Source organism: Bos javanicus, chromosome 10, assembly GCF_032452875.1.
Source record: "Bos javanicus breed banteng chromosome 10, ARS-OSU_banteng_1.0, whole genome shotgun sequence".
Taxonomy (NCBI): domain Eukaryota; kingdom Metazoa; phylum Chordata; class Mammalia; order Artiodactyla; family Bovidae; genus Bos; species Bos javanicus.
In genome coordinates this window covers 75,937,809-75,964,477 of record NC_083877.1, presented here as the reverse complement: position 1 = coordinate 75,964,477, position 26,669 = coordinate 75,937,809, and the positions used below count along the sequence as shown (strand labels likewise).

General features: G+C 39.8%; 1 protein-coding gene across 1 annotated transcript in view; it reads left to right on the top strand.

Annotated features, from left to right (window-relative positions):
- The window catches only part of ESR2 (estrogen receptor 2), a 92,836-nt gene that overhangs the window by 32,989 nt on the left and 33,178 nt on the right, over nucleotides 1–26,669 (top strand). The window contains exons 5-7 of the mRNA XM_061429103.1: nucleotides 2,049–2,348; nucleotides 5,402–5,540; nucleotides 11,681–11,814. Of these exons, the coding sequence (XP_061285087.1) occupies nucleotides 2,049–2,348; nucleotides 5,402–5,540; nucleotides 11,681–11,814 (573 nt within the window). The remainder of the gene's footprint in view (nucleotides 1–2,048; nucleotides 2,349–5,401; nucleotides 5,541–11,680; nucleotides 11,815–26,669) is intronic.

The following is a 26,669-nucleotide window of genomic DNA, read 5'->3' as shown; positions in this document are numbered from 1 at the left end:
TTGCTTGTATATTTTTGAGATTAGTTGTTTGTCAGTTGCTTCATTTGCTCTTATTTTCTCCCATTCTGAAGGCTGTCTTTTCACCTTGCTAATAGTTTCCTTTGATGTGCAGAAGCTTTTAAGGTTAATTAGGTCCCATTTGTTTATTTTTGCTTTTATTTCCAATATTCTGGGAGGTGGGTCATAGAGGATCCTGCTGTGATATATGTCAGAGAGTGTTTTGCCTATGTTCTCCTCTAGGAGTTTTATAGTTTCTGGTCTTACGTTGAGATCTTTAATCCATTTTGAGTTTATTTTTGTGTATGGTGTTAGAAAGTGGTCTAGTTTCATTCTTTTACAAGTGGTTGACCAGATTTCCCAGCACCACTTGTTAAAGAGATTGTCTTTAATCCATTGTATATTCTTGCCTCCTTTGTCAAAGATAAGGTGTCCATATGTGCGTGGATTTATCTCTGGGCTTTCTATTTTGTTCCATTGATCTATATTTCTGTCTTTGTGCCAGTACCATACTGTCTTGATAACTGTGGCTTTGTAGTAGAGCCTGAAGTCAGGTAGGTTTTTTCCTCCAGTTCCATTCTTCTTTCTCAAGATCGCTTTGGCTATTCGAGGTTTTTTGTATTTCCATACAAATTGTGAAATTATTTGTTCTAGCTCTGTGAAGAATACTGTTGGTAGCTTGATAGGGATTGCATTGAATCTATAAATTGCTTTGGGTAGTATACTCATTTTCACTATATTGATTCTTCCAATCCATGAACATGGCATATTTCTCCATCTATTAGTGTCCTCTTTGATTTCTTTCACCAGTGTTTTATAGTTTTCTATATATAGGTCTTTAGTTTCTTTAGGTAGATATATTCCTAAGTATTTTATTCTTTCCGTGCAACTTTCCAAAACTCGACCAGGAAGAAATAGAAAATCTTAACAGACCCATCACAAGCACGGAAATTGAAACTGTAATCAAAAATCTTCCAGCAAACAAAAGCCCCGGTCCAGACAGCTTCACAGCTGAATTCTACCAAAAATTTAGAGAAGAGCTAACACCTATCCTGCTCAAACTCTTCCAAAAAATTGTAGACGAAGGTAAACTTCCAAACTCATTCTATGAGGCCACCATCACCCTAATACCAAAACCTGACAAAGATCCCACAAAAAAAGAAAACTACAGGCCAATATCACTGATGAACATAGATGCAAAAATCCTTAACAAAATTCTAGCAATCAGAATCCAACAACACATTAAAAAGATCATACACCATGACCAAGTGGGCTTTATCCCAGGGATGCAAGGATTCTTCAATATCTGCAAATCAATCAATGTAATACACCACATTAACAAATTGAAAAATAAAAACCATATGATTATCTCAATAGATGCAGAGAAAGCCTTTGACAAAATTCAACATCCATTTATGATAAAAACTCTCCAGAAAGCAGGAATAGAAGGAGCATACCTCAACATAATAAAAGCTATATATGACAAACCCACAGCAAACATTATCCTCAATGGTGAAAAATTGAAAGCATTTCCTCTAAAGTCAGGAACAAGACAAGGGTGCCCACTTTCACCATTACTATTCAACATAGTTTTGGAAGTTTTGGCCACAGCAATCAGAGCAGAAAAAGAAATAAAAGGAATCCAAATTGGAAAAGAAGAAGTAAAACTTTCACTATTTGCAGATGACATGATCCTCTACATAGAAAACCCTAAAGACTCCACCAGAAAATTGTTAGTACTCTTTAAAAAAGAAAGATGGATTTAGATTTAGAAATGGAATAGATGATCTTGAAATGGAAACCTAAAGATCATTTGGGCTGTTGTCTCTAAAAAGTCATTACTGATTTTGCTAATATAGTCACAAATGTAATAATCTTTAGTACATGCCTCACAGGCTCCAGAAATGAAAATCAGACTCATGTTCTAAGCCATATTCTATGAATAGACTCGGGTCTTAACTGATTTCTGTTTTCATCCTGGTGACTTGGGGAACCTCATGCTGCGTTGGGGAGGAGACGGGGAAAGCACTGTGTTATCTGCTCTCTTTTAGGCTCTCGGAGAGAAAGATGTGGGTACCGCATAGTGCGAAGGCAGAGAAATTCTGATGAGCAGCTGCACTGCCTGAGCAAAACCAAGAGGAACGGTGGACCCATGACCCGAGTGAAAGAGCTGCTGCTGAGCGCCCTGAGCCCAGAGCAGCTGGTGCTTACACTCCTGGAGGCCGAGCCGCCCCACGTGCTCATGAGCCGCCCCAGCACGCCCTTCACTGAGGCCTCCATGATGATGTCCCTCACCAAGCTGGCCGACAAGGAACTGGTACACATGATCAGCTGGGCCAAGAAGATTCCGGGTAGGGCCTTCTGAGTCTTAGCTTTAAATTTATTTGTAGAAAGGCCTGCTCCTAACCTTTATGGGGCACGAATACAGAATGGAGGTCTGCAAGCTGTGTCTCCTGTATTTAGCGGTTTGACAGCTTGATTTATAAGCTTTAAATGGAATACATCCTTTTTTCTTATCTTGACACTTGTGCCTTCAACACAGGTGGCCAGGTTTCAATTTAGAATTCTTGAATTCCTCTGAGTTCTGTACCAGACATGGCAGTGCAGAAGGAGTGGTATATGGCGGGCCCCTTCTCTTCCTGTCCGCCCCTGTTCCCCGCTCCACTGATCCCACACTACCTTGCACACACCGAATCCTGCCTGTTCACATCTCCTACAGACATTAGCTGGTTTGGCTATATCTCATGCCTAGATATGTTCTGGGAAGATAGACCCAGGGAAGAGACCCACCCATGCTCTGGATGTGGGTGTGGGGCCATTTAGGCAGGGAATTTTAAGGTCCTGGGACCTGGAGCATGATCTAAAAGAAAGAAACCTGGGCTCCACCTTAACGCATCTCCTGGCTGTGGACTCATCACCTTGGGAGGAGGGGTGTGATCAGGTGAGAGTGGGGTGGGGCACAGTATGACCTTTCACAGTATGAAAGTGAAAGGTTTCTCAGATGCTAAATAGGAATTGTAAAATTGTGTTTCAATAAAGAAAAAAAATCAGTAATATGTACATAAATGAATAAAATGGATAGAGTAAATCAGCTACAAAAGTAACATGAATCATCAGTAAACCTGGAATGGTTTTTAACCATTAAAAATGATAAAATTAAAAATGGGTTTGGTTATTCCTGAATTGTCATTTAGAACATGCATTTTCTATTCTATAGTGCGTTCATTTTCCCAGACCGGCTTGTAACATGTACACCCAAGGTACTGCACGGTCACCATCTAGTTATTTGAATTGGTATTTCTGTGAAAGAATGAATCAAGGATTCTAACATACATTGACAGCAACCCATGCTTCCTCTGGAAGGGCTTCTCCATGTACATCTTTCCATTTGTCTAAGAAATGAGGTCTCCAAGTTCTAAGTCACTAAGGATGATTCCCATGGCCTAGAGGGCAGCAACTACATTAGGCAGATTTTGAAGATTGAGGGAGCTGGGGAAGAGCACCTGGGTTAAGGGTCTCAGCGAATAGGATCCATAGGGGTCATTTGTTGGCTCCTGAGCTTTCTGAGAATTTTCAGGTTTTTCCACTTCAGTTTTGATGGTTTAGCATCTTCTCCTTTGCCAGAATGATGGTTTTTTTTCCTGAGCTCTTTCCCATAGGAGACAATACTGGTGCAGTTTCCTCTAGCTTTTTTTCTTCTTTTTTTCCCTCTAGCTTTTGATCTATGTGTATGCCAAGCCTAGTTTTCAAGACCCCACCTGGAGAGTGGTGATTAATTACTTCTGAGAGCTGTGTAGCTTCTTTGTGCCAAAGCAAAGCAGATCTCTTAAGCTGCATCAGTCCCTCTTCAAGCCTGGTGTTTTGGAAATTTTTCTGAAAGCTTAGGCATAGTCTGAAGTTGTGGGCTTTTTCCCGCACTTTATCAGTTAGCATAGTCGTTGTCTGCTAAGTCGCTTCAGTCGTGTCCGACTCTGTGCGACCCCATAAGATGGCAGCCCACCAGGCTCCGCCATCCCTGGGATTCTGCAGGCAAGAATTCTGGAGTGGGTTGCCATTTCCTTCTCCAATGCATGACAGTGAAAAGTGAAAGTGAATTCACTCAGTCGTGCCTGACCCTCAACGACCCCATGGACTGCAGCCTTCGAGGCTCCTCTGTCCATGGGATTTTCCAGGCAAGAGTACTGGAGTGGGGTGCCATTGCCTTCTTCTTCATTGCCATTGTCTAGCCCCCACCAAAAAAATTTTAGTCTATCACCTAGCCTTGGCTTTGTTGAAGATCTATAAGTATGAAAAGCTTGATCTTCCTTAGGCAGGCTTATTGTCTGTAACTGTGGGTGAGATTGGAATGTGTACACATACCAGGAATGTGAACTGAGTATGTAGGATGTGGCTTTGGAAAGGATTTATCCATCTTTCCATTCAGTTCTCCTTTGTTCAGATTTCTGTTACAATTGTTCAAAGAGTTGAACCACATATGTTCTCTGTGCCATCGTGTCTTCATCCTTAAAATGAGGATGATGAGAGATCTCACCTCTAGGAAATTCTCAGAGGTAGGCATTGTTGCCCCCATTTTTTCTGTAGGAAAAACAAAGATTTAAAAGAAGATTAAGTAGCTGGGATGAGGCTGAGCAGGGGTTCTAACCAAAGTCCATTGCACTCCAAGGTCATTTGTTTGTTTATTTATGTTATACGGCTTCTTCCTCTTATCATGACTTATGGAGGAAGCCCCAGTGAGCTCTGCTTCTGAAGTTTTTCCTTAGGGACCTGTTTCTGTTGTTATGTGTGTTCTTCAGCATAGAATAGCCCAGAAACAAGTGCACCCACTCAGAAGAATGAGTCTAATACTAGATGGGAAATGGTAAGCAATTGGAGAAACTCTTTCAGCTGGAACTTTGACTTTCTCCAGGAGCTGGTCCTATTTTCTCTGCAAGCCCCCCACCCATCACCCCCACTATCCTGTCCCCTTACTCCTCCTGCCCCCATCATGGGATGGGCCAGACAGGCAGCCCCTCTGGCTGATGTCTGAACTCTATCTTTCTTGGTAGTGCAGAGGGATTACTGGGATATAACTAACAAAGGTCAGTGCCAGCTTTGTCTTCTTCCCTAGCATGTGTCTGGAAGCTGTATAAGCCCAGCTAATAATCCTTTGGAAATTCTGAATGATGTACATTTCTCCTAGAAGGTGTTCGAGACTAGAAATTGTGAGTTACTCGCTCTGAATTCAGGATTTTCTTCCTCACCAGCTATTAACCACATCTTTAAAATATTGATTTCCCCTGCACTCTGGGTGATTTGTGTTTTCTTAGCTTTTCAAAACTTGCTCTTCTTTTTTTTTTTTTTTTTTAATGGAATCAGGGAGCTGAGGAGGAGGGCGGGTATGCTCACAGCCTCTTGCTTTCCCCAGGCTTCGTGGAGCTCAGCCTGTTCGACCAAGTGCGGCTTTTGGAGAGCTGCTGGTTGGAGGTGCTCATGGTGGGGCTGATGTGGCGCTCCATCGACCACCCTGGCAAGCTCATCTTTGCTCCAGACCTCATTCTGGACAGGTGAGACACAAATTCCTTGTATTTCTTCTCCAACTTGAGTGAAGTGCCAAGTGAAGTGGGAACAGAGTCCTGAGTTCTGCATTGAAAACCTGACTCCTGAAAGGGCAGGTAGGAGGAGAAGGTCGTGGGCTCCTTCACTGGGTCAAGAACCTGAGAAGGAGAGCGTGAGTGTGACGATTCAGTGTCCTGTGACTCATTCTTTCCTGCGATGCAGCAGCGCTCACTGGCCAGACCACACAAGGGCCTGTGTCCTGAGGGTGTGTGGGCACTCAGTGTGAAGCTCACCTTAGGTTTTCCTGCATTACAAAAAATCCATTTTGGGGTTTTAATTTTTAAGCTGTCCTGCTGTTCTTTCCACTAGTAGGGGCCATTTACATCTCCAGCTATCTGGACCAGTGGTAAAATTCTTATAAATCTACCAAGTTTATTTTTACATGCTTTAACTCACTCTAACTACACATATTATATAGCATTTTGGGCAAAGCAGTGAAAGGAATGGTTGTTAAAACCAGATGAAAGTTGATGGAAACTGGGGAATGATGGTGTTTATGCTATAATTTCTTGCATTTAGTTTTCTTTTGAAGATGGCGAAACCACTTTTTAACTGACTTAGTGAACTGTACATGGAGGGAAAGCTGGAATGTACAGCAACACTGAAGCTTTTTAGTAGGAAAAGTAGAACACTTTCTTGGTGTTGTATTTGAACAGTTTGAGAATCTCCATGGAAATTGATTTTTGTCTTCCTTGAATTGAAAAAGTGGTAGTATTGAGTGTTCAGTCACATTGGACCCTAAGCCTGGAGGGAAAGGATCTGCCCCCAGCTCTAGGCACTACCTCTTTAGATCTTCAGAAGCTCCCCATACACACCTTACTCAGATGAAAAGTAATAGCCAGGGTGTTAGCACCTATTCCTCCTGTTGTCGGGGATGATGGCATTGACAAAGAGCGCTGTTCTAAGTGACGGAGGTGTTTTGGTGGAGAGCAGGGCCTTTGGGAGGAGCTGGAGCATGGACTATGGCTCTAGCAGCAGCAAGCCCAGAGGGAGGTTCTGGAAGCCCAGACCCTTCAGTAACAATCAAGATAGCTAACTTATTGGCCTATATGTGCCAGGCACCATCTTAAGCACTAATGTCTTAGGTCATTACATCTTCACAGTAGCCCTTTTTGGATGAGCACCATTATTATCCCTTTCCTTCAGGTATGGAAGTGGGAGGTTAGGTAGATTGCCTGCAGTTATGGTGATGGACACGGGGACTGGCTGTGAAGTTCACCCTCTTACCAACAACAGTACATGCCTCTCAGCAGGATAGAGAACTGGATGAGGAAAGAGGAGGAGGCCAAAGGCAAAGTAACTTTCTGCTTTATTCTTAGAACAACTCTATTTTACTCTCTGGCCATTTCAGAAAACTTATTCCTCCAGCTGTCGTTTCACGGTACCATGTTGCAAGGCAGGCTGAAAGGCCAAGCACCCAGTCACACCATCACTGTCATTCATTCCTGCATTCAATGTGTTCCACTTGGAATTTAGATAAAGGTGCACATACACACACACACACACACACGAATATACACACATAATTCCCTAGAAGTTAGCGCTAGGAAGTTCTATCCTTTGGTAAACTAATACATTTGCAGACTTTGGGACTGGGTTTGCTTTTTTGTGTTGATTTCTAAAGTGTTGCCACATTTAGAGTTTATTTTCAGTGACTGTTTCACTCCTGGTTTTTAATACAACAAACTCGCCTTTTTGTATGGGTTCAACTCCTATATGTAAATAGGTTAGTGTAAATTGATACAAATCCCAGATAAAGTTTAGGCCTACCTGTTGGTTAAGTAATAGAAGAAAAAGAAGTAATTTTTCTTATATATTTATTTTAATTAGACTCACATTAGAAGAGAAGAATTTATAGAAGTTGTGTGTATTTGAGTGTAGAAGAGGAGTTCTTGGGAATTGTAAGTGCATTCACATCCAACAGGCATTTTTCTTTGAGTGTCTACTAGTTATTTTTTGTTGCAGGTTCTACTTGTTTTGAGCACTCTGTAAAGTCTAGAATTTCAAGTCTCAGATTCTTAGTACATCTATTATATATACAGCATAAATATATTTTAGTGTGATGGGTATATATCTGGAGGAGTTGCTTATTCAAGCATGTTTAAACATTTTTGACAATTCCAAAAGTCAAATTATTTACCATAAAGGAGTTCTAATGGGAATCTTTTCTGCAATGTGAATAAAACTTTTTCACACTACTTGAAAGTAACTGTCTTTTGGTGGATTGTCCTATCGGAGTTCCTCTATGTGGTAGTATGACCATTTAAGCAGTGAATACAACTAAATTAGCCTATTTATTTGTGGAGACTGAGACTATAATTTCTGTTTCCCTTTATTCTTGTTGAGGCTTCTGCAGTGAAAAAACTTGAACCTACTGAGGATGAGAGAAAAATCCAGGTATCTCAGCTTATTTCTAACAAGGTCGCTATTTAGGTAATCACTAGAATCCCAATTCATATGAAGATCTACCAGAGAATTTGAACTTCTACTTATTCGAGAAATCGTATATGCTAAGACATTATGTGTCCTTAACATCAGCTGAGCCACCAGGGAAGGGAAAACTGTCAAATGTTATTACAGAGTCAGAGGAAGTGGATGTTTATGGAGTTCTGTGGACTGACAAATGTAAATGTGCTGAGTTTTCATTCATGTTAGGTATTTTTATATTGAATTTTCTTCAAGAGACCCACAGAATTTTCACTTCTAAATTTTTATTTCCCCTTTGTACTCAGATCATTCCACCTTAGTTGAATATTAAAGTCCTTCCCATGTGTCTCCCAACCCTATTGCCTCTCACACAGGTAGACGAGTTGTGGTTCATTAGCCACATGTGTACTGTCAGTACAAAGCAGCGAGCCCCAAAGGACATCTCTTTCAAGATGTCCTTGGCATCAAATGGAATATTTTTATTTTGTTATCAAATAATAGTCTGCTTGAAACTACTACTTTTATTTTTATTTAGCACTGGTTTATGGGTAAACGGGCTTCCCTGGTAGCTCAGCTGGTAAGAAATCTACCTGCAATGCAGGAGACCCTGGTTCAATTCCTGGGTCAGGAAGATCCCCTGGAGAAGGGATAGGCTACCCACTCTAGTATTCTTGTTCTTCCTTGGTGGCTCAGCTGGGTTCAATCCCTGGGTTGGGAAGATCCCCTGGAGAAAGGAACAACTACCCACTCCAGTATTCTGGCCTGGAGAATTCCATGGACTATATACTCCATGAGGTTGCAAAGAGTCTGACACGAGTGACTGACTTTCACTTTTTCACTTTCACTGTGGATTAATGGGGTGAAAAAGTAAATTTCCATGAGTGGTTTTGTTTGATATATTGTTTTGATATTTTAATACCCAACTCATATACCTACTAGATTGACAACTCATATACCCAACTGGTTGAATTCAAATCTTTTAAACCTGTCCTAATATATTACTCATAAATCAGTGTCAATCCATAGTTACTTACAGGGTAAATGAAATAGGTCTTGTTGATATTTTAAAGTCCTTACTCACTATTCTGTATTATTCATCTTAAAGTAGAACTTTAATTAGGGTGTCCTTTATAAAGTAAGGGCTTCCCTGATAGCTCAGTTGGTAAAGAATCTGCCTGCAATGCAGGAGATCCCAGTTCCATTCTTGGGTCAGGAAGATCTGCTGGAGAAGGAATAGGCTACCTACTCCAGTATTCTTGGGCTTCCCTTGTGATTCAGTTAGTAAAGAATCTGCCTGCAATGCAGGAGACCTGGATTTGATCCCTGGGTTAGGAAGATCCCCTGGAGAAGGGAAAGGCTACCCACTCCAGTATTCTGGCCTGAAGAATTCCATGGACTGTGTAGTCCATGGGGTCGCAAAGAGTTGGGCACGACTGAGAGACTGTCACTTTATAAAGTATTTTACCTCATTGCCTCTATGTTTCTCATATTTCTTTTCTAAAAATTGTTTGATTTCTACAGCCTGTGAAGTGAATATAAATATTCTAACCTTGCCTGCCCCCACCCCCAAAATGAGATGGTTGGCTATCACACTTGCTGGAGAAAGCAATCAGATCTAGTTCTTTACAATGGGTTTAGAAATTCTCTTTTTCCATGAGGTACATATGTTCTGATTTTTGTGAATTGCAGCATTCATCAGGGCTTAAGATACCATGTGATAGAAGTTCTCCTTCCATTTTTGAAATGTGAATTTACACTTAAAATATTATGTATTTTAATGAGGAAACAGTGCTGACTTCAGTATTTAGGGATGTGTTCTTGGGCTCAGGTGACAGCTCCTGCAAAATAGGGTTAATTTCAAAGGAGTCCTCTTATACTACTTGGGGAAGTGGATGTGTGCGTGTGTGCACATGTGTGCCTGTGACTTCTCTGAATTGCACAAAAGAGTAAAGAGCCAAACTACTAAACTGTCAGTGCAGGACTTGTTGGACTTCTTGTTTTTGGCCCCAGAGATATTTTAAAACTAACTTTTCTCAGTATCAAATGTCCTTAAACCCATCAATTACAATTTCCAATAACTCATTATCCTAGGCAGAGTGATTTGGTGATTGGCTTGAGGGGCACTCAGTGAATAAGTATTCCTTGTGCCTCTGCTGTGTTCAGGGCATGCATGTCCTTACTGGACAGTTGCAGCAAGCTGCCTGGGAAAAGCCAGAGCAGGGGAGGTGGGTGGGTGACACGTGGAGGGCTGGGGTTTCCTACAGGCTTTGGTACCTTTGGCTCTGATTCTCCAAAGTGGCCTTTCCCTTAGAAGTGATTTCTAAGGGGCATGATATTTTATCATTTAAACTGCACACTTTCAGAAATTCTAGACTGGTTGCTGAAGATACCACGCTTGCTTGCCAAAGTGTGCAGTTTGCGTACTTATAACTTTGTATAGTGAGTTTGCAGGAATGTGCAGGATACTGGTGAGTGGCCATCATAGCACCAAATAGGAAAGGCTTTACCAAGATTGGTGGCACCCACTGGTGTCAGTTCACTGAACTCTACAGAGGCCCTTTCTCCAAACCCCACCATCGCTGGAAACGTCCTGGGTTGAGATTGGAGGAAGAAGAAGGGACTGGCCACTTCTTTGAAGATCTCAGGTCCCCTTCAGGAGCTCCTCCAGAGACTGAAAATGAAACTTTCATGATTTCACTTTTACCACAGCTGCCCTTTGATGTGTACTGAAGGCTTTTAGAAGCAAATGAAACTTTCATGACAAAATCATCTAAATGCTTGCTTGTCAAGGACTTACAATAGCTCTATGATGGATGATAATGCATGTTTTGGGTGGGGGGAGCAGTGAGGTGGAATAATATGTGTCTGGCTGGAGTGGATTGAAGCTGGTATTTTCTTGATGCAGTTCAAGTAATTTACTTCAAAATACACTTATACAGTTCATTTCCATAAAGAGTGCTCAAAAGAATTTTGATTATATGGTCCAATGTTTGTCTAAAGCTTTTGCTTAAAAATAATCTTTGACAAGTCAAAATTATCATGTCTCCATTTCTACCTTTTTTTCCTGATTCTGATCTATCTGCTATAATTTTGATTTCTTTGTATGTCATAGTAGCTTTTTTTCAAACTACATTTAAATGTATGTTCATTGCCCCACCAGTTTGTAACTGACCACCAGGATGTGAGAGTTAAGCTCTAGATATAAAGTGTTATTTCTTTTTGGAATATTTGCTTCTGTAATGTTCAGTCTTTTCTCATTAATACTTTAGAGTCTTTGGATGAGAACATGAACTGTCTCTTTTTAGTAAAATATGTCATATTTTGAGGGTTGGCTGAAATAGTTTAGATCGAAAATAATAAACAGAAATGATATTCCTTTAAGAAAACATTTGGTGAACAGGTAGAAGGCAAATGTACTTCCAGTGCACACTGTTGCCTAAATAGTATTTATTCAAATGTTTGGTTCAGGGACTTATAGGAAATCTCCTGTCTTCCTTATATAAAAATTATTCTGGTAATTTCATATTTCTGGGTGTGCTCTCATCACTACCTTGTTAAAGGGTGTGCCAGATGAAATTTGAGATTAAAAAGAAAATACTCCTTACTTTTGATGGTTACCTAAAGCTATATGTTTCTTACATTTCCAAATGGACTTTTGTAGGGATGAAGGGAAATGTGTTGAAGGAATTCTAGAAATCTTTGACATGCTCCTGGCAACGACTTCAAGGTTTCGTGAGTTAAAACTCCAACACAAAGAATATCTCTGTGTCAAGGCCATGATCCTCCTCAACTCCAGTAAGTAACCACACACCTGGGCCATGTTTTATGGGGGAGAGATGCTGTTTCTAGAGTCGGCATGGTGTTGAGGAGAACAGAATTTCTTATTTTACTTAAAAAGGGGAAAATGGCTTTCTTTCTGACTTCTCTGTTTCATTTATAGGGATTTAAACTGTACTTAACTTTTGGTAATTTGAATATAAATTATTCATTAGGTGAATTACTGGTGGTAATTTAAAAAGTGGCTCAAGCCACTCCACCGGAAAAGGAAAAAATGAACTTTAAAATGTTTACCTTGTGTTGTTTTGTGTTTTTTGACATTCTAATTTATTTTGTTGTGGTGTAACTGACATATTGGGCTTCCCAGGTGACTCAGTGGCAAAGAATCTGCCTGACAACGCAGGAGATGCAGGAGACTCAGGTTTGATCCATGGGTCGAGAAGATCCCCTGCAGTAGGAAATGGCAACTCCAATATATATATATATATATATATATATATATATATATATATTTTTTTTTTTTTTTTTTTTAAAGTAAAGATGCTTCAGTATTCTTGCCTCGAAAATTCCATGGACAGAGGAGCCTGGTGGGCTGCAGTCCATGGGGTCACAAACAGTCAGACGGAACTTAGTGACTAAGTACCCACACAATTGACATAACATGATATTATTTAACACGTACAACATAAATGATTTGAATTTGTATAATTGAGAGATGATCACATTAAGCGTGTATGCCAATTCCAGTCTCCCAATTTATCCCCCTCCCCGCATAATGTAAGTTTGTTTTCTACATCTGTGACTCTATTTCTGTTTTGAATTAATAAGTTCATGTGTATCATTTTTTAAGATTTCACATGTAAGCAATATAATATTTGTCTTTCTCTGGATGAGAGGATGAGATGGCTGGATGGCATCACCGACTTGATGGACATGAGTTTGAGTGAACTCCAGGAGTTGGTGATGGACAGGGAGGCCTGGCGTGCTGCGCTTCATGGGGTCGCAAAGAGTCGGACACGACTGAGCGACTGAACTGAACTGAACTTACTTTACTTAGTATGATAATCTCTAGGTCCATCCATGTTGTTGTAAATGGTGTTGTTTCATCCTTTTTAATGGCTGAGTAATATTCTGTTGTATATATGCACCACTTCTTCTTTATCCTTTCATGTGTAGATGGACATCTAGGTTGTTTCCATGTCTTGGATATTGTAAATAGTGCTGCAATGAACATTGGGGTTGCATGTGTCTGTTTGAATTATGGTTTTCTCCAGATATATGCCCAGGAGTGGAATTACAGGATCATATGGTAGTTCTATTTTTATTTTTTAATGAACCTCTGTACTGTTCTCCAGTACAGATGCTGTAGCGATTTATATTTGCAGCAACAGTGTAGGAGAGTTTCCTTTTCTCCACGCTCTCTCCAGCATTTATTATTTGTAGACATTTTGATGATGGCCTTTCTGACTAGTGTGAGGTGATAACTTCCTTGTAGTTTTGATTTGGATTTCTCTGATAATTAGTGATGTTGAGCATCTTTTCATGTGCTTTCTGGCCATCTGTCTGTCTTCTTTGGAGAAATGTCTGTTTATATCTTCTGTTCATTTTTCAGTTGGGCTGTTTGTTTTTCTTTGATATTGAGCTTCATGAACTGCGTGTATATCTTGGAGATTAATCCCTTGTTGGTTGCTTCATTTGCAAATATTTTCTCCCATTCTGTGGGTTGTCTTTTTGTTTTTATGGTTTCCTTTGATGTGCAGAAGCCTTTAGGTTTAATTAGGCCCAAGTTAAATTTAAATAAACAAATTTATTTTTTGCTTTTATTTTCATTACTCTAGGAGGTGAATCAAAAAAGCTATTGCTGGGATTTATGTCAGAGAGGGTTCTGCTTAGGGCTTCCCAGGTGGTACTAGTGGTAAAGAACTCACCTGCAATTCAGTAGACAGGAGAGATGCAGGTTCGATCCCTGTGCCAGGAAGATCCCCTGGAGAAAGGCATGCCAATCCACTTCAGTATTCTTGCCTGGAGAGTCCCATGAACAGAGGAGCCTGGTGGGCTGCAGTCCAGTCACAAAGAGTTGGACATGACTGAGCATGAAGGCATGTGTCCTGCTTATGTTTTCCTCTAAGAGTTTTATAGTGTCCGGCCTTACATTTAGGTCTTTGATCCATTTAAAATTTATTTTTGTGTATGGTGTTAGAAAGTGTCCTAATTTCCTTTTTTTACATGTAGCTGTCCAATTTTCCAGCACCACAATTGAAGATACTATCTTTTCTCCATTGTATTTTCTTGCCTCCTTTGTCCATAGATTAGTTGACCATAAGTCCCTGAGTTTATTTCTGGGCTTTCTATCTTGTTTCATTGATCTACATTTCTGTTTTTGTGTCGATACCATACTATTTGATTACTGTGGCTTTGTAGTATAGTTTGAGGTCAGGGAGTCTGATTCCTCTAGCTTTGTTTTGTTTTCTCAGGATTCCTTTGGTTATGTAGGGTGTTTTGTGTTTCTGTATAAATTTTAGAATTTTTTTGTTCCAGTTCTGTGAAAAATGTCTTTGGTAATTTCACAGGGATTGCCTTGGGTCATTTTGACAGTATTGATTCTTAAAAGAATCCTTCTATATGGATAGTTGTGCCATGCTTAGTTGCTCAGTTGTGTCTGACTCTTTGTGACCCTATGGACTGTAGCTCGCCAGGCTGTTCTGTCCATGGGGATTCTCCAGGAAAGAATATTGGAATGGGTTGTCATGCCCTCCTCCAGGAGATCTTCCTAACCCAGGGTTAGAACCCAGATCTCCTTCATTGCAAGTGGATTCTTTACCATCTGAGCCACCAGGGAAGCCCATGAATACTCGAGGGAGTAGCCTATCCCTTCTCCAGGAAACTGGGGTCTCTTGCACTGCAGACAGATTCCCTGCAGCTGAGTACCAGGGAATCTCTATGGATAGTACTTTCATAAAATAAAAAAAATTTTGAAAAGTACTAAGCCCTAGTGTTTTATTGTTATATTCAGTTGATTTAAAATGACTCTATCAGTTGCTGTAAGAGTTTCCAAGTGCTTACCCTCAATTTTTACTTCTCTCTTTGTGTACTGGTAACAGGTCGTACTTTGCATAACTCTAGTATTGAGCAGGAAATATTGTCTGGGAGATAACTGGATCATGGTACAGGGACAGGGTGAGGGGAGGAAGTTAGGTCTTGAAGGAGGGGAGGTGGGGAATGAAGAAGAAATTTGAAGGTCGTGTGAAGCTCAGACACCCTGAAGACAACTTTGGGTACTTACTTGTTGGGTCTGAATCTGGCCTTACTTATAAGACAAGACATTTCCCCTGCACCCAATGCACTGTCTATGCCATATCTAGAAAACAAACATTTGTGAGTAGAAATAGTAAATCGTTGGACAAGTGAAAATTGTAGGGGAAGTCAAGAAAAATGCTAAATGTTTTGGGGCTTTTATCACCTTCTTGACATTGACTGTTACCATTCAGCTTCTATAGAATAATTTGAGGACATGGCTTACATCAGTGATTAAGTTGATGTGCATATAGGTAATGACCAGGTAGGACATTTGAAACTGATTGTGGAAGGAAATCAGCTTTTTCAGATCCTGTCTTTGAATCTACCTACTTACATTATCTCAAATGTTTGCTGTTGTTTGTCTCTGTTAAAGGAAAGATTTCCCTGGAAAGTTCATTTGTACCTTGGCACAAGAGGATTATCAAATGCCAAATTATGGGACTTCTCTCACTTGCAGAAATAACTTAGGACTCTTTTCTGTGTAGCAGAGTGCTCCTTGGAAAGCAGTTGCTTCTTGTTAGAACACTTTCATGTCTAAAGGCTTCTGTTTGGCGAGGCTCCTTACAGACATTTTAGCCTCTGAGACATCATATTGTGTTGTTAGGAAGCTAGAAGCATCATCTGTGCAAATGGGAAAGATTAAGGCTGCGGCGTTCCTTGTGCAGCGTCTCATGGAGCTGCCATGTGGAGGGGATTACAGAGGGTGAGGCAGGCATGTGATGTAATTATCACTCATGGTGGTAAATGGGTAGAATTTGTTTACAGTAAACCCCAATTTAAGAAATCTTCTTTTAAAAAGTTTCTTTTGGCCTGGTGGTCAAAACAGTTTTCAAAGTGAATATATTCTTTTTTTTTTTAAGCTGTGCCACATGGCATGTGGGATCTTCGTTCCCTGACCAGTGATCAAACCTGTGTCCCCTGCAGGGGAAGCACAGAGTCTAACCTCTGGATCATCAGGAAAGTCCCAAAAGTGAATTTATTCTGTTCAGCATTACTGTTCAGAAAATGGGGTTCTCATTCTATTGGAAAATTTCCACTGTTAGGAGAAGTCTTTGCTAGATTTTAAGCATTTCAAGTTACAGGCTATTTTTCCTTTTGATTATTTATAACATGAACTTGAAAACAGGGACAGAATCCACTTAGGCACCTTTAATTTAAGAAACCCTACAGAATATATAAAACAGACACAGGCCACAAAGGACAGTGATTCCCAAGAGAAGAGACACAAAATGAGTCCTTGATCGACCAGTTGACTGCCTAGAGCCAGTTTCCAGATTGTAACACGGGGAGAAGTAACCAAGTGGACACCAGGGGTCTTCCTGAACTGAGGGACAGAGTTGTGAGTTTGGGGAGGCTAAGGCAGCTAGGATTTGCAGGGGACAGTACTGGGGAGGAAAGAGCTGGCCAGAGAGGCTTTCGAGATCTGCAGAGGGTTCCTTTCAGGTCTTCAGCTGAACATCAATTTCATGCTTAGTATGATAATAACTAAGGACAGGGAAAGAATCATCAGAAAGAAGGAGACAGAACAACCCCTGAAAGTTCACAGAGGGCCAGGAATAGTTCATGTTCTCACCAGCCACGGGGAAAACCTTGAGCTCTAATGGATGTTGGCTGTGGTACTCAGAAAGGTGTTTCAGTAGTGAGGTAACACGAGCCCTAGAACAAAGGCTGCTCTGGTCCTTCCAAAGGAAACTTAAAAACAGGTCTGAAGGATCAAACTATTGCCAAGTAACTTAACTGCACCCAAGAATAAAGCTCCAGACAATTTAAAGGAATAGAAGAATATACAACACCTAACAGGGTAAATCAATCAAATGTTGGCAGGCCTGCAAAGAAGCAGAAAATATGACCTAAAATGAGGGAAATGACAATAACTGGAAAAGATGCCAGATGATGCAGATGATAAAATTAGTCGACAAGGACATTAAAACAATTAGTATAACTATATTCCTTATTTCTGAGGAGTACTAGAGAGGAAAAAGCTGGCCAGAGAGACTTTCAAAATCTGCAGAGGGTCCCCTTCAGGTCTTTAGCTGAATATCAGTTTTGTGCTTATTGCAATACTAACCAAGGATAGGGCAAGAATCACCAGAAAGAGGAAAGCATGAACAGGTTAGAAGAGACATAGAAAATATGAAACACACTCAAACTGAATTTCTAAATGTGAAAAGTATGTTTAGATGGATTTACATCCTAGGAAGATCCCCTGGAGAAGGGAAAGGCTACCCACTCCAGTATTCTGGCCTGGAGAATTCCATGGACTGTATAGTCCATGGGGTCACAAAGAGACATGACTGAGCGACTTTCACTTTCACATCCGATTAGGTATAGCAGAAGAAAAAAATAGTGGATGTTAAGCGATAGCAATGGAAACTATCAAAAAAGAATGGAAAGAAGAAAAGTTTTTAAAAATGAACAGATTATTAGGAAGCTGTGGGACAACTACAGTTATTAATATACATGAATTTGTAGTCCCTGAAAGCAGAGGGGTAAGAAAATACTTGAAGAAACAATGGTTGAAATTTTTCAAAATTTAATGAAAATTATAAACACACTAGGATTTCCTTTTCCTAAAGGAAAATCAGTTGGATTGATTTTCTGAATATTCATTGGAAAGACCAATGCTGAAATTGAAGCTCCAATACTTTGGCCACCTGATGCAAAGAGCTGACATTGGAAAAGACCCCATGCTGGGAAAGATTGAAGGCAAAAGGAGAAGAGGATGGCAGATGATGAGATGGTTAGATAGCATCACTGACTCAATGGACATGAATTTGAGCAAACTCGGGGAGACAGTGAAGGACAGGGAAGCCCGGTGTGCTGCAGTCCATGGGGGCACAAAGAGCTGGACATGACTTAGTGACTGAACGACAACAATAAACACACAAATCCAAGAAGCTTGATGTATCCCAAGAACAGGAAACATAAAGAAAACCACACTAAGGCACATCATGTTCAAGTTGCTTAAAATCAGTGATAAAGAGAAGAATCTTAAAAGCAACTAGAGAATAAAGATATTACGTACAGAGGAACAAAGAAGAGGATGACAGCAGATTTCTGTTCTGATGCAAGTGAATGGGGCAAGGGAGCAGCGTTTTCAAAGTACTTTTAGAAAAACATTGTTAAAGTAGAATTCGTTTTAGTATACATGCTGCCAAAGTGAGCAATAAAGTAGAATTCCTTACACAATGAGAATGCCTTTCAAAACGCAAAGGCAGGGGACTTCCCTGGCGGCCCAGTGGTTAAGACTTCGTCTTCCAGTACAGGGAGTATGGGTTTAATCCCTGGTCAGGCAGCTAAGATCCCACATGCCTCACGGCCAAAAAACCAAAACATAAAAACGAAAGAGATACTGTAACAAATGTAATAAAAACTTTAAAAATGGCCCACCTAAAAAGAAAAATCTAAAAAAATGAAGGCAAAATAAAAACTAAAAATAAATAAAAATATTGTCAGACATACAAAAACTCAAAGTATTCATCACTAGCACTATAATATTAGTGGAAGTCTTTCAAGCAGGAGGAAAATGATACCAGATGTAAATATGGATCCATGTGAAGGAATAAAGAGGTCCTGCAGATGATAACAATGTGGGTAAATATAATGAATTTATCTTATTATTTAAGACTCTTTATTTTCATTTAAAAGATCCAATGTTTATAGCAAAAAAAATAAATAAACATATATTGTGGGTTTATATAGAAGTAAAACAGATGACAAGACCACAAAGGCTGGGATAGAACAAATGGAAGTGTAGTGTGGTATAGGGTTTTTATTTTGTACATGAAGTACTATAGTAGTACTTGAAGATAAACTCGGTTCAGGATGGGGAACACATGTATACCTGTGGTGGATTCATTTTGATATTTGGCAAAACTAATACAATTATGTAAAGTTTATAAAAAATAATAAAATAGTTTATAAAATATTAAAATAATAAATATAAAATAATAAAAAAGTTTATAAAAAAATAAAATTAAATTAAAAAAAAATGTATATCACAAACCCAAATGCAACCATGAAAATAACAAAGAATTAGAGCTAATACCAACAATGGTGATAAAATGGAACCATAAAAATTAGCCAAAAAGAAGAAAAAAAAGGCAGTATAAAGCATAGATAGGACAAATAGAAAACAATAAACAAGGTGGTAAATTCCTAATTAATTAATCCTAACAATAATTATATTAAACCTCAATTAAAAGGAGAACATTTTCAGATTGGATAAACAGCACAACTGTTTACTACTAACAAGCTCATTTAAAGATATAATTTAATGGTAAAGGATGGGGGAAAGATATTACATTCTGAGACTAATCAAGAGAAAGCTGGAGTGGCTATATTAATGTTAGAAAAAAGTAAATTTTAGAGCAAAATTTCTAGGAATAAAGAAGTTCATTTCACAATGATAAATGAGTCAGTTTGTCAAGAAGATGTAAATACCCTAAACATTTATGCACCAAATAAGAGAACCTCAAACATTATGAAGTAAAATCGGATAAAACTGCAGGGAGGGGACTTCCTTGGTGGTCCAGTAGCTAAGAATCTGCCTTCCATTACAGGGAACACAGGGTCGACCCCTGGTCTGGGAACTAAAGTCCTACGTGCCATGGGACCGCTAAGCCCAACCAGAGAGCCCATGCGCTGCACCTGCTGAGCTTGCACTTCGCAACTGGAGAAGCCCCACGCTCCACAAGACCCAGTGCAGCCAAAACAAACAAATAACAATAAAACTCATCCAAAAAAAGCTACAGGGAGAAATGAACAAATCCTTTATTATAATTGGATATTAATACCCCTTAATAATCGATACAGCAAGAAGACAGAAAATCAGCAAGTATAGAGAAGACTTGAATAACACTGCCAGCCAACTTTACCTAATTGACATTTTAAAAGCACTCAACCCCCAAACAGCAGAAGACACATTTTCTGTAAGTGTTCATTGAATTATTTACCAGGATAGACCATATTCTGAACCATTAAACAAAACTGAATATATTTAAAAAAATTTAACTCATACAAAGTATTTTCTTTGACACTATGGAACTAAATTAGAAGTTAATATTAGAAAGATCTTGGAAAATTTCCAAACACTTGGAAACCAAATAACATATATCTAAATAATCTGTAGATCACAGGAAAAATAATCAAAATTAGCATTTTTAACTAACGGAAAATAAAAGTAGAACACAGCCAAATTTGGGGTTGCAACTTACTCAACAGTTGAGGGAAATTTATAGCACTCAAGGCTCATATTCCAATAAAAGGAACCTCTCAAATTTTTTCTCGTTTCCTGAGGTAAGCTTATATTGCTATAAACTTCCTTCTTAGAATTGTTTTTGTGGCATCCCATAGATTTCACATCATGTGTTTCCATTTTCATTTGTCTCCAGGTATATTTTTATTTCCTCTTTGATTTCTTCAGTGACCCATTGACTTTTTAGTAGTAGCTCTTTAGACTGTGTGTGTTTGTTTTTTGCAGTTTTTTTTTCTTATTGTTGATTTCTAATCTCACAATGTTATAGCCAAAAGATGTTTGGTGTATTTTGAATTTTCTCAAATTTATTAAGACTTGTTTTCTGACCTAGCCTGTAATCCATCCTGGAGAATGTTCTATGTATACTTGAAGAGAATGTGTATTCTGGTATTTATGTACACCAGTGTTCACTGAGGGCTTACCTAGTGGCTCAGTGGTAAAGAATCCGCCTGCCAATAAAGGAGACATGGATTCAATCCCTGGGTTGGGAAGATCCCCTGGAGAAAGAAATGGCAACTTACCCCAGTATTGTTGCCTGGGAAATCCCATGGACAGAGGAGTCTGGCAGACTATAGTCCATGGGGTTGCAAAAGAGACACAACTTAGTGACTAAACAAAACAAAACAAACATTCACTGGAGACTCACTTACAATAGCCAAGATAACAAAGCAACCTAGGTGTCCATCAATAGATGAGTGAATAAAAAATGTCATATATATGTATGTGTGTATATACACACACACATAGTGGAATGTTACTCATATATTAAACATTGAAATCCTGCTATTTGCAACAACATGGAAAGATCTAGAGGGCATTATACTAAGTGAAATAAATCAGAGAAATACTGTATGATCTCACTTATATGTGGAATTTAAAAAGCAAAACACAAAAATAGACTAAATGAATACTGAGAACAAACAGGTGGTTGGTGGAGGCAAAAGAGCATGAAATAACATGTGAAAGGAATTAAGAGGTACAAACCTGCAGTTATTAAAAAAAGAAAGCCGTGGGGAAGCAATATATAACATTAGGAATATGGTCAATAATATTGTAATATCTTTGTGTGATCATTTCATAATGTACACAAATGCCAAATCGCCATGCAGTGCACTTGAACCTGACTCCGAATTGTGTGTCAACTATATTTCAATTAGAAATCAAGGTCTGAAATGAAAGACTTCAGTTTTCAACCTTAAAGAGACTTAGGAAAAGAAGAGAAAATGAAATCCCAAGTAAGCAAAAGAAAAGAAATAATAAAGGATATAGTGGAAAACAATGGAATAGAAAATAGTAGATGAAAATTAAGAAAGTCAAAAGCTTATTCTTTGAGAAGATCAATGAAACTGATAAGCCTCTAGCCAGACTGAAAAGATAGAAATTACCAATGTTAGTACAGGGACATGTAACATTGTTATTCTTCAGATATTAAAAAGAATAATAAGATAATATTATAAACACTTTATGCCAATTCACTTGAATATTAGATGAAATGGACAAATTATTTGGAAGATACAAATTATTGAATCTGAATCAAAAAGAAACCTAAAAACTCTGAATAGCTAGTTTTAGTTTTAGTTTAAGACCTTCACACAAAGAAAACTCCAGGCACAGATGACTTTTCTGGAAGAATTCTACCAAACATTTAAGGAATAAATAATACCAAGTTTATACATATTCTTGCAGAAAACTGAGGAGCTAAGAATAACTTCCCAACTCATTACTCTGACAGTAAACCCAGACCAACATATTAGAAGAAAAGGCAACAGATGAATATTTCTCATGTACACAGATGGAGAAATTCTCAAAAGTTTTTAGAGTAGAATCCAATAGTATATAACAAATGTGATTTTTCCAAGGATACAAGAGTTCTTTAACATTTGAAAATCGATCAGCATAATTTACTGTGTTAACAGAGTAATTAATGAAAAATCACATGATTTTCCCAGGAAGTGCAAAGAAAGCATTTGACAAAATCTATGCCCATTCTTCGGAGAAGGCGATGGCACCCCACTCCAGTACTCTCGCCTGAAAAATCCCACGGACGGAGGAGCCTGGTGGGCTGCAGTCCATGGGGTTGCTAAGAGTCGGACATGACTGAGCAACTTCACTTTCACTTTTCACTTTCATGCATTGGAGAAGGAAATGGCAACCCACTCCAGTGTTCTTGCCTGGAGAATCCCAGGGACGGGGGAGCCTGGCGGGCTGCCGTCTATGGGGTCGCATAGAGTCAGACACGACTGAAGTGACTTAGCAGCATGCCCATTCTTGCTAAAAACTCTCAACAAACTAGTAAATGGGAAGAAACTTCCTTAACCCAATCAAGGGCATTAATGAAAAAACAACAGCTAATGTACTTATTATCAGGAACAAGGCAAGAATATCCACTGTCATGAATTCTGTTCAGTGTTTTACTGGAAGTTTTAGTGCCACAAGGCAAGAAAAGAGGTAAAAGTACCTCCATCAACATTATAGAGGTAGAAGTAAAACTCTTGTATTTGAAAACATGATAATCTGTGTAGAAAAGTATGTGTGTGCTTAGTCGCACAGTCGTTTCCGACCCTGTGTGACCCCATCTGTGGTCTGTAGCCTGCAAGGCTTCTCTGTTGAGGGAATTTTCCAGGCAGAATACTGGAGTGGGTTGCCATTTCCTACTCCAGGGGATCTTTCTGATCGAGGAATTAAACCCGGGTCTCCTGCATTGCAGGTAATAGGGGAAATATATAAAAAATAATTTTATCTCTATATGGTAGTAATGAACAATTGGTATTTGAAATTAAAAATCAATACTATTTATAATAGCATAAAAATTATGAAACCTTACAACAAATTTGACAAAAGATGTGAAACTGCACACTGAAAACTGTTAAACATTGCAGACAGAAATTAAAGAAATTCTAAATAAGTGGGGAGAGGTGTTAATGGGTTAGCAGATTCAGTATGTTAAGAGGTCAGTCCTCCTCACAAATAATCTCTAAATTCAACTTGATCCCAAGAAAGTCTTAGTGGTAATGAACTAGATACAATGCTTTTGGTCTAGAATAAGGTTATACACTCTTACAGTTAATGAGGTACTTACCAAGCTTAGGAGAAGTACATGTTCCTTTCTGTGGGGAGAGATGGGATGAGGACAGTACCACCTGGACTTCCCTCTCAGCAAATCTTCCTCCACCATGCAGAGGTAAGATGTGCGAGCACCTAGAATTGCTGTGTTATAAATACTCAGTCTTTGATGTGGCTTCTGAAACTCAGAGACAAGAGCAATGTTGCATTTAACACAAACTGTTAAAATATTGTTAAGGTGTTTTAGAAACATGAAGGTGTTGTGTGAGTGTTGTAGTTAACGTAATAACATATCCAAACTAAGAGTCATGGGACCAGCCATTCATCATCCAGAAACCTGAAAACGAGAGAAATCCTCCCTTGCATATAATTAGAGGCTACTGAATCTAGAAACACAGTGGAATCAATCTGCAGATAAAAAGTCTTTTGAAATATTTAAAATTAGGAATAAGATCTATTTATCTAAATAATTTTAGGACTTATCAAGCTTTTGTAACTTTTTATTACAAAGTTTTCATATGGATGAAACTTTTCATTAAATGAAAGAAATAGTTAGAACCTGTTTATCCTATTTTGCATAAACAGGATTTTCTTATTTTACATAAAGAAAATTTTTAAGAGATATCAACTCAAGCTCTGGTTCACTCTGGTTCACTCATGACATGGGTGGGTAGAGAAGGCCATGGCATGAAAGGATCCACAGAAGGACACTGAAGAGGTCAGATGGGTCTTCTCTTCTTGATGGAGAACATGGGCACAGAGTACTGCGGTCATCAGCCTGCTGGGCCCATGTCACTGTCACCTTTCAACACCAGTCCATGCTCATGGTGCTGGGTGGGGAGGTGGTGATAGAGGAGATGGTCGTATCTTGTTCAGTCACTAAGTTGTATCCAGCTCTTTCTGACCTCGTTGACTGTAGCACATCAGGCTTCCCTGTCCTTTACTCTGTCCTGAAGTTTGTTCAAACTCAGGTCCATCAGGTCAGTGTTGCCCATCCAACTATCTCATCCTCTGTCACCTCCTTCTCTCAATCTTTCCCAGCATCAGGATCTTTTCCAATGATTTGGCTCTTAGCATCAGGTGGCCAAAGTATTGGAGCTTCAGCATCATCAGTCCTTCCAGTGAATATTCAGGGTTGATTTCCTTTAGGATTGACTGGTTTGATCTCCTTGCTGTCCAAGAGAATCTCAAGAGTCTTCTCCAGCACCACAGTTTGAAAGCTTCAATTCTTCAGCACTCAGCCTTCTTTATAGTACAACTGTCACATCCATACATGACCACGGGAAAAAACAGCTTTGACTAGATGGACGTTTGTCGGCAAAGTAATGTCTCTGCTTTTTAATATGCTGCCTAGAAGGAAATGGCAACCCAGTCCAGTGTTCTTGCCTGGAGAATCCCAGGGATGGGGGAGCCTGGTGGGCTGTCATCTATGGGGTCACACAGAGTCGGACACGACTGAAGTGACTTAGCAGCAGCAGTAGCAGTAGCAGTAGGTTGGTCATAGCTTTTCTTCCAAGGAGCAAGTGTCTTTTTATTTTCATGGCTGCAGTCACTGTCCACAGTGATTTTGGACCCAAAAAAATAAAATCTGTCACTGTTTTCCACTTTTTCCCCATCTATTTGCCATGAAGTGATGGGACCAGATGCCTCCCGAAAGCCAGAACATTTTTCCTGTGGTCAGTGTTCTGAAAGTTTTATTAAACACTTTATCTGTTCTGATTTATTTGCTTTTGGTCAAGGTGAGCTTATATCTTCATCCTTTGAACCCTAAGGATGTGGCAAATGCGGGGGGGGGGGCGGGGGTGGGTTGCCCAGCTCTCCCCATGTGCTGCTCAGAATTTCAGCAGGTGGGCTGGTGGAAGGAGCACACAGCTGTTCCCAGGCGATAAAGAGGAGAGGAAATTGTGTCCTTGACTTTATTTTATTTTCCTTGGTACGTGTGTGGTGTTGTGCCAAAATCTTGACTTTTTTTTCTGTATTTCTTTAGTTTTAGGAAAAGTAATTTGATTCTAAAATGAAATCTGATGTTTTTACTCTTAGGGGCTGGAGGGGATTAATTCTTGCCATTTCCTATGTGTCTGGGCAGTGAGTGTCCTGGGGGTGGGGGCTTTGAGTCTTTTCCCTTGCCTCTCCCAGGGCCTGCCACTTAGCAATTACTGTGTACATACATTTTGATGAGTCAGAGCATACATGAATGTCCAAAGTGCAGGCACAGCATTGCTGACTGAAGAGAGTCAGGCAGCAAGGTCGCTATTCTACAGCCTAGTTCCTTCCCAGGATGATTTTATATAGGCTAATCTTTCTGTATGTAAAATCTTTCCCATGTATAAAATTGATATAGCGCATGCCTTTACAAAACCACAGTGACTCCTATCCCCAAACCCCTCATCAGTGATGGACCCTGAGCCCTGTGTGGGGCTGTGTTGGCTCCACAGCCTGTAGAAAATCCAGGGCTCACCCTTGGCAGTGACTGCTTGCTCATTTATGAAGAACATGACCCAATAGCCAACACAGGTTATTTGATGGGAGCCTTGGTCAGGCATGGGGAGGTACTGAGGAGCTTTGTTTTTTTTGTATTTAAAATTTTTTGTCTCCTTTGGGTCTTTGTTGCTGCGCACGGCCTTCTCTAGTGGTGGCAAGTGGGCTTCTCATTGCAGGGGCTTCTCGTTGTGGGGCATGGGCACTAGGGTGCATGGGCTCAGTAGCTGTGGCACACAGGCTTAGTTGCCCTGTGAGGTGAAAGTGGCTCAGTGGTATCTGACTCTTTGTGACCCCGTGGGCTGTAGCCCATCGGGCTCCTCTGTCCATGGAATTCTCCAGACAAGAATACTAGAGTGGGTAACCATTCCCTTCTCCAGGGGATCATCCCAACGCAGGGATCAAACCGGGGTCTCCTGCATTAGCAGGTAGATTCTTTACCATCTGAGCCACCAGGGAAGGCTAGTTGCCATGTAAGATGTGGAATCTTCCTGGACCAGAGATCAAACCCATGTCTGCCCACTATATTGGCTGATGGATTTTTAATCACTGGACACCAGGGATGTCCTGAGTTTAAAGCGTAGTGTCATTTAAAGCATACAGTTCATTGGTTTTTAGCATATCTATAAGCTTGTGCCCCTGGTGGCTCCGAGGGTAAAGAATATGCCTGCAATGCAGGAGACCAGGATTCAATCTCTGGGTGGAGAAGATCCCCTGGTGAAGGGAATGGCAACCCACTCCACTATTCTTGCCTGGGAAATCCCATAGACAGAGAAGC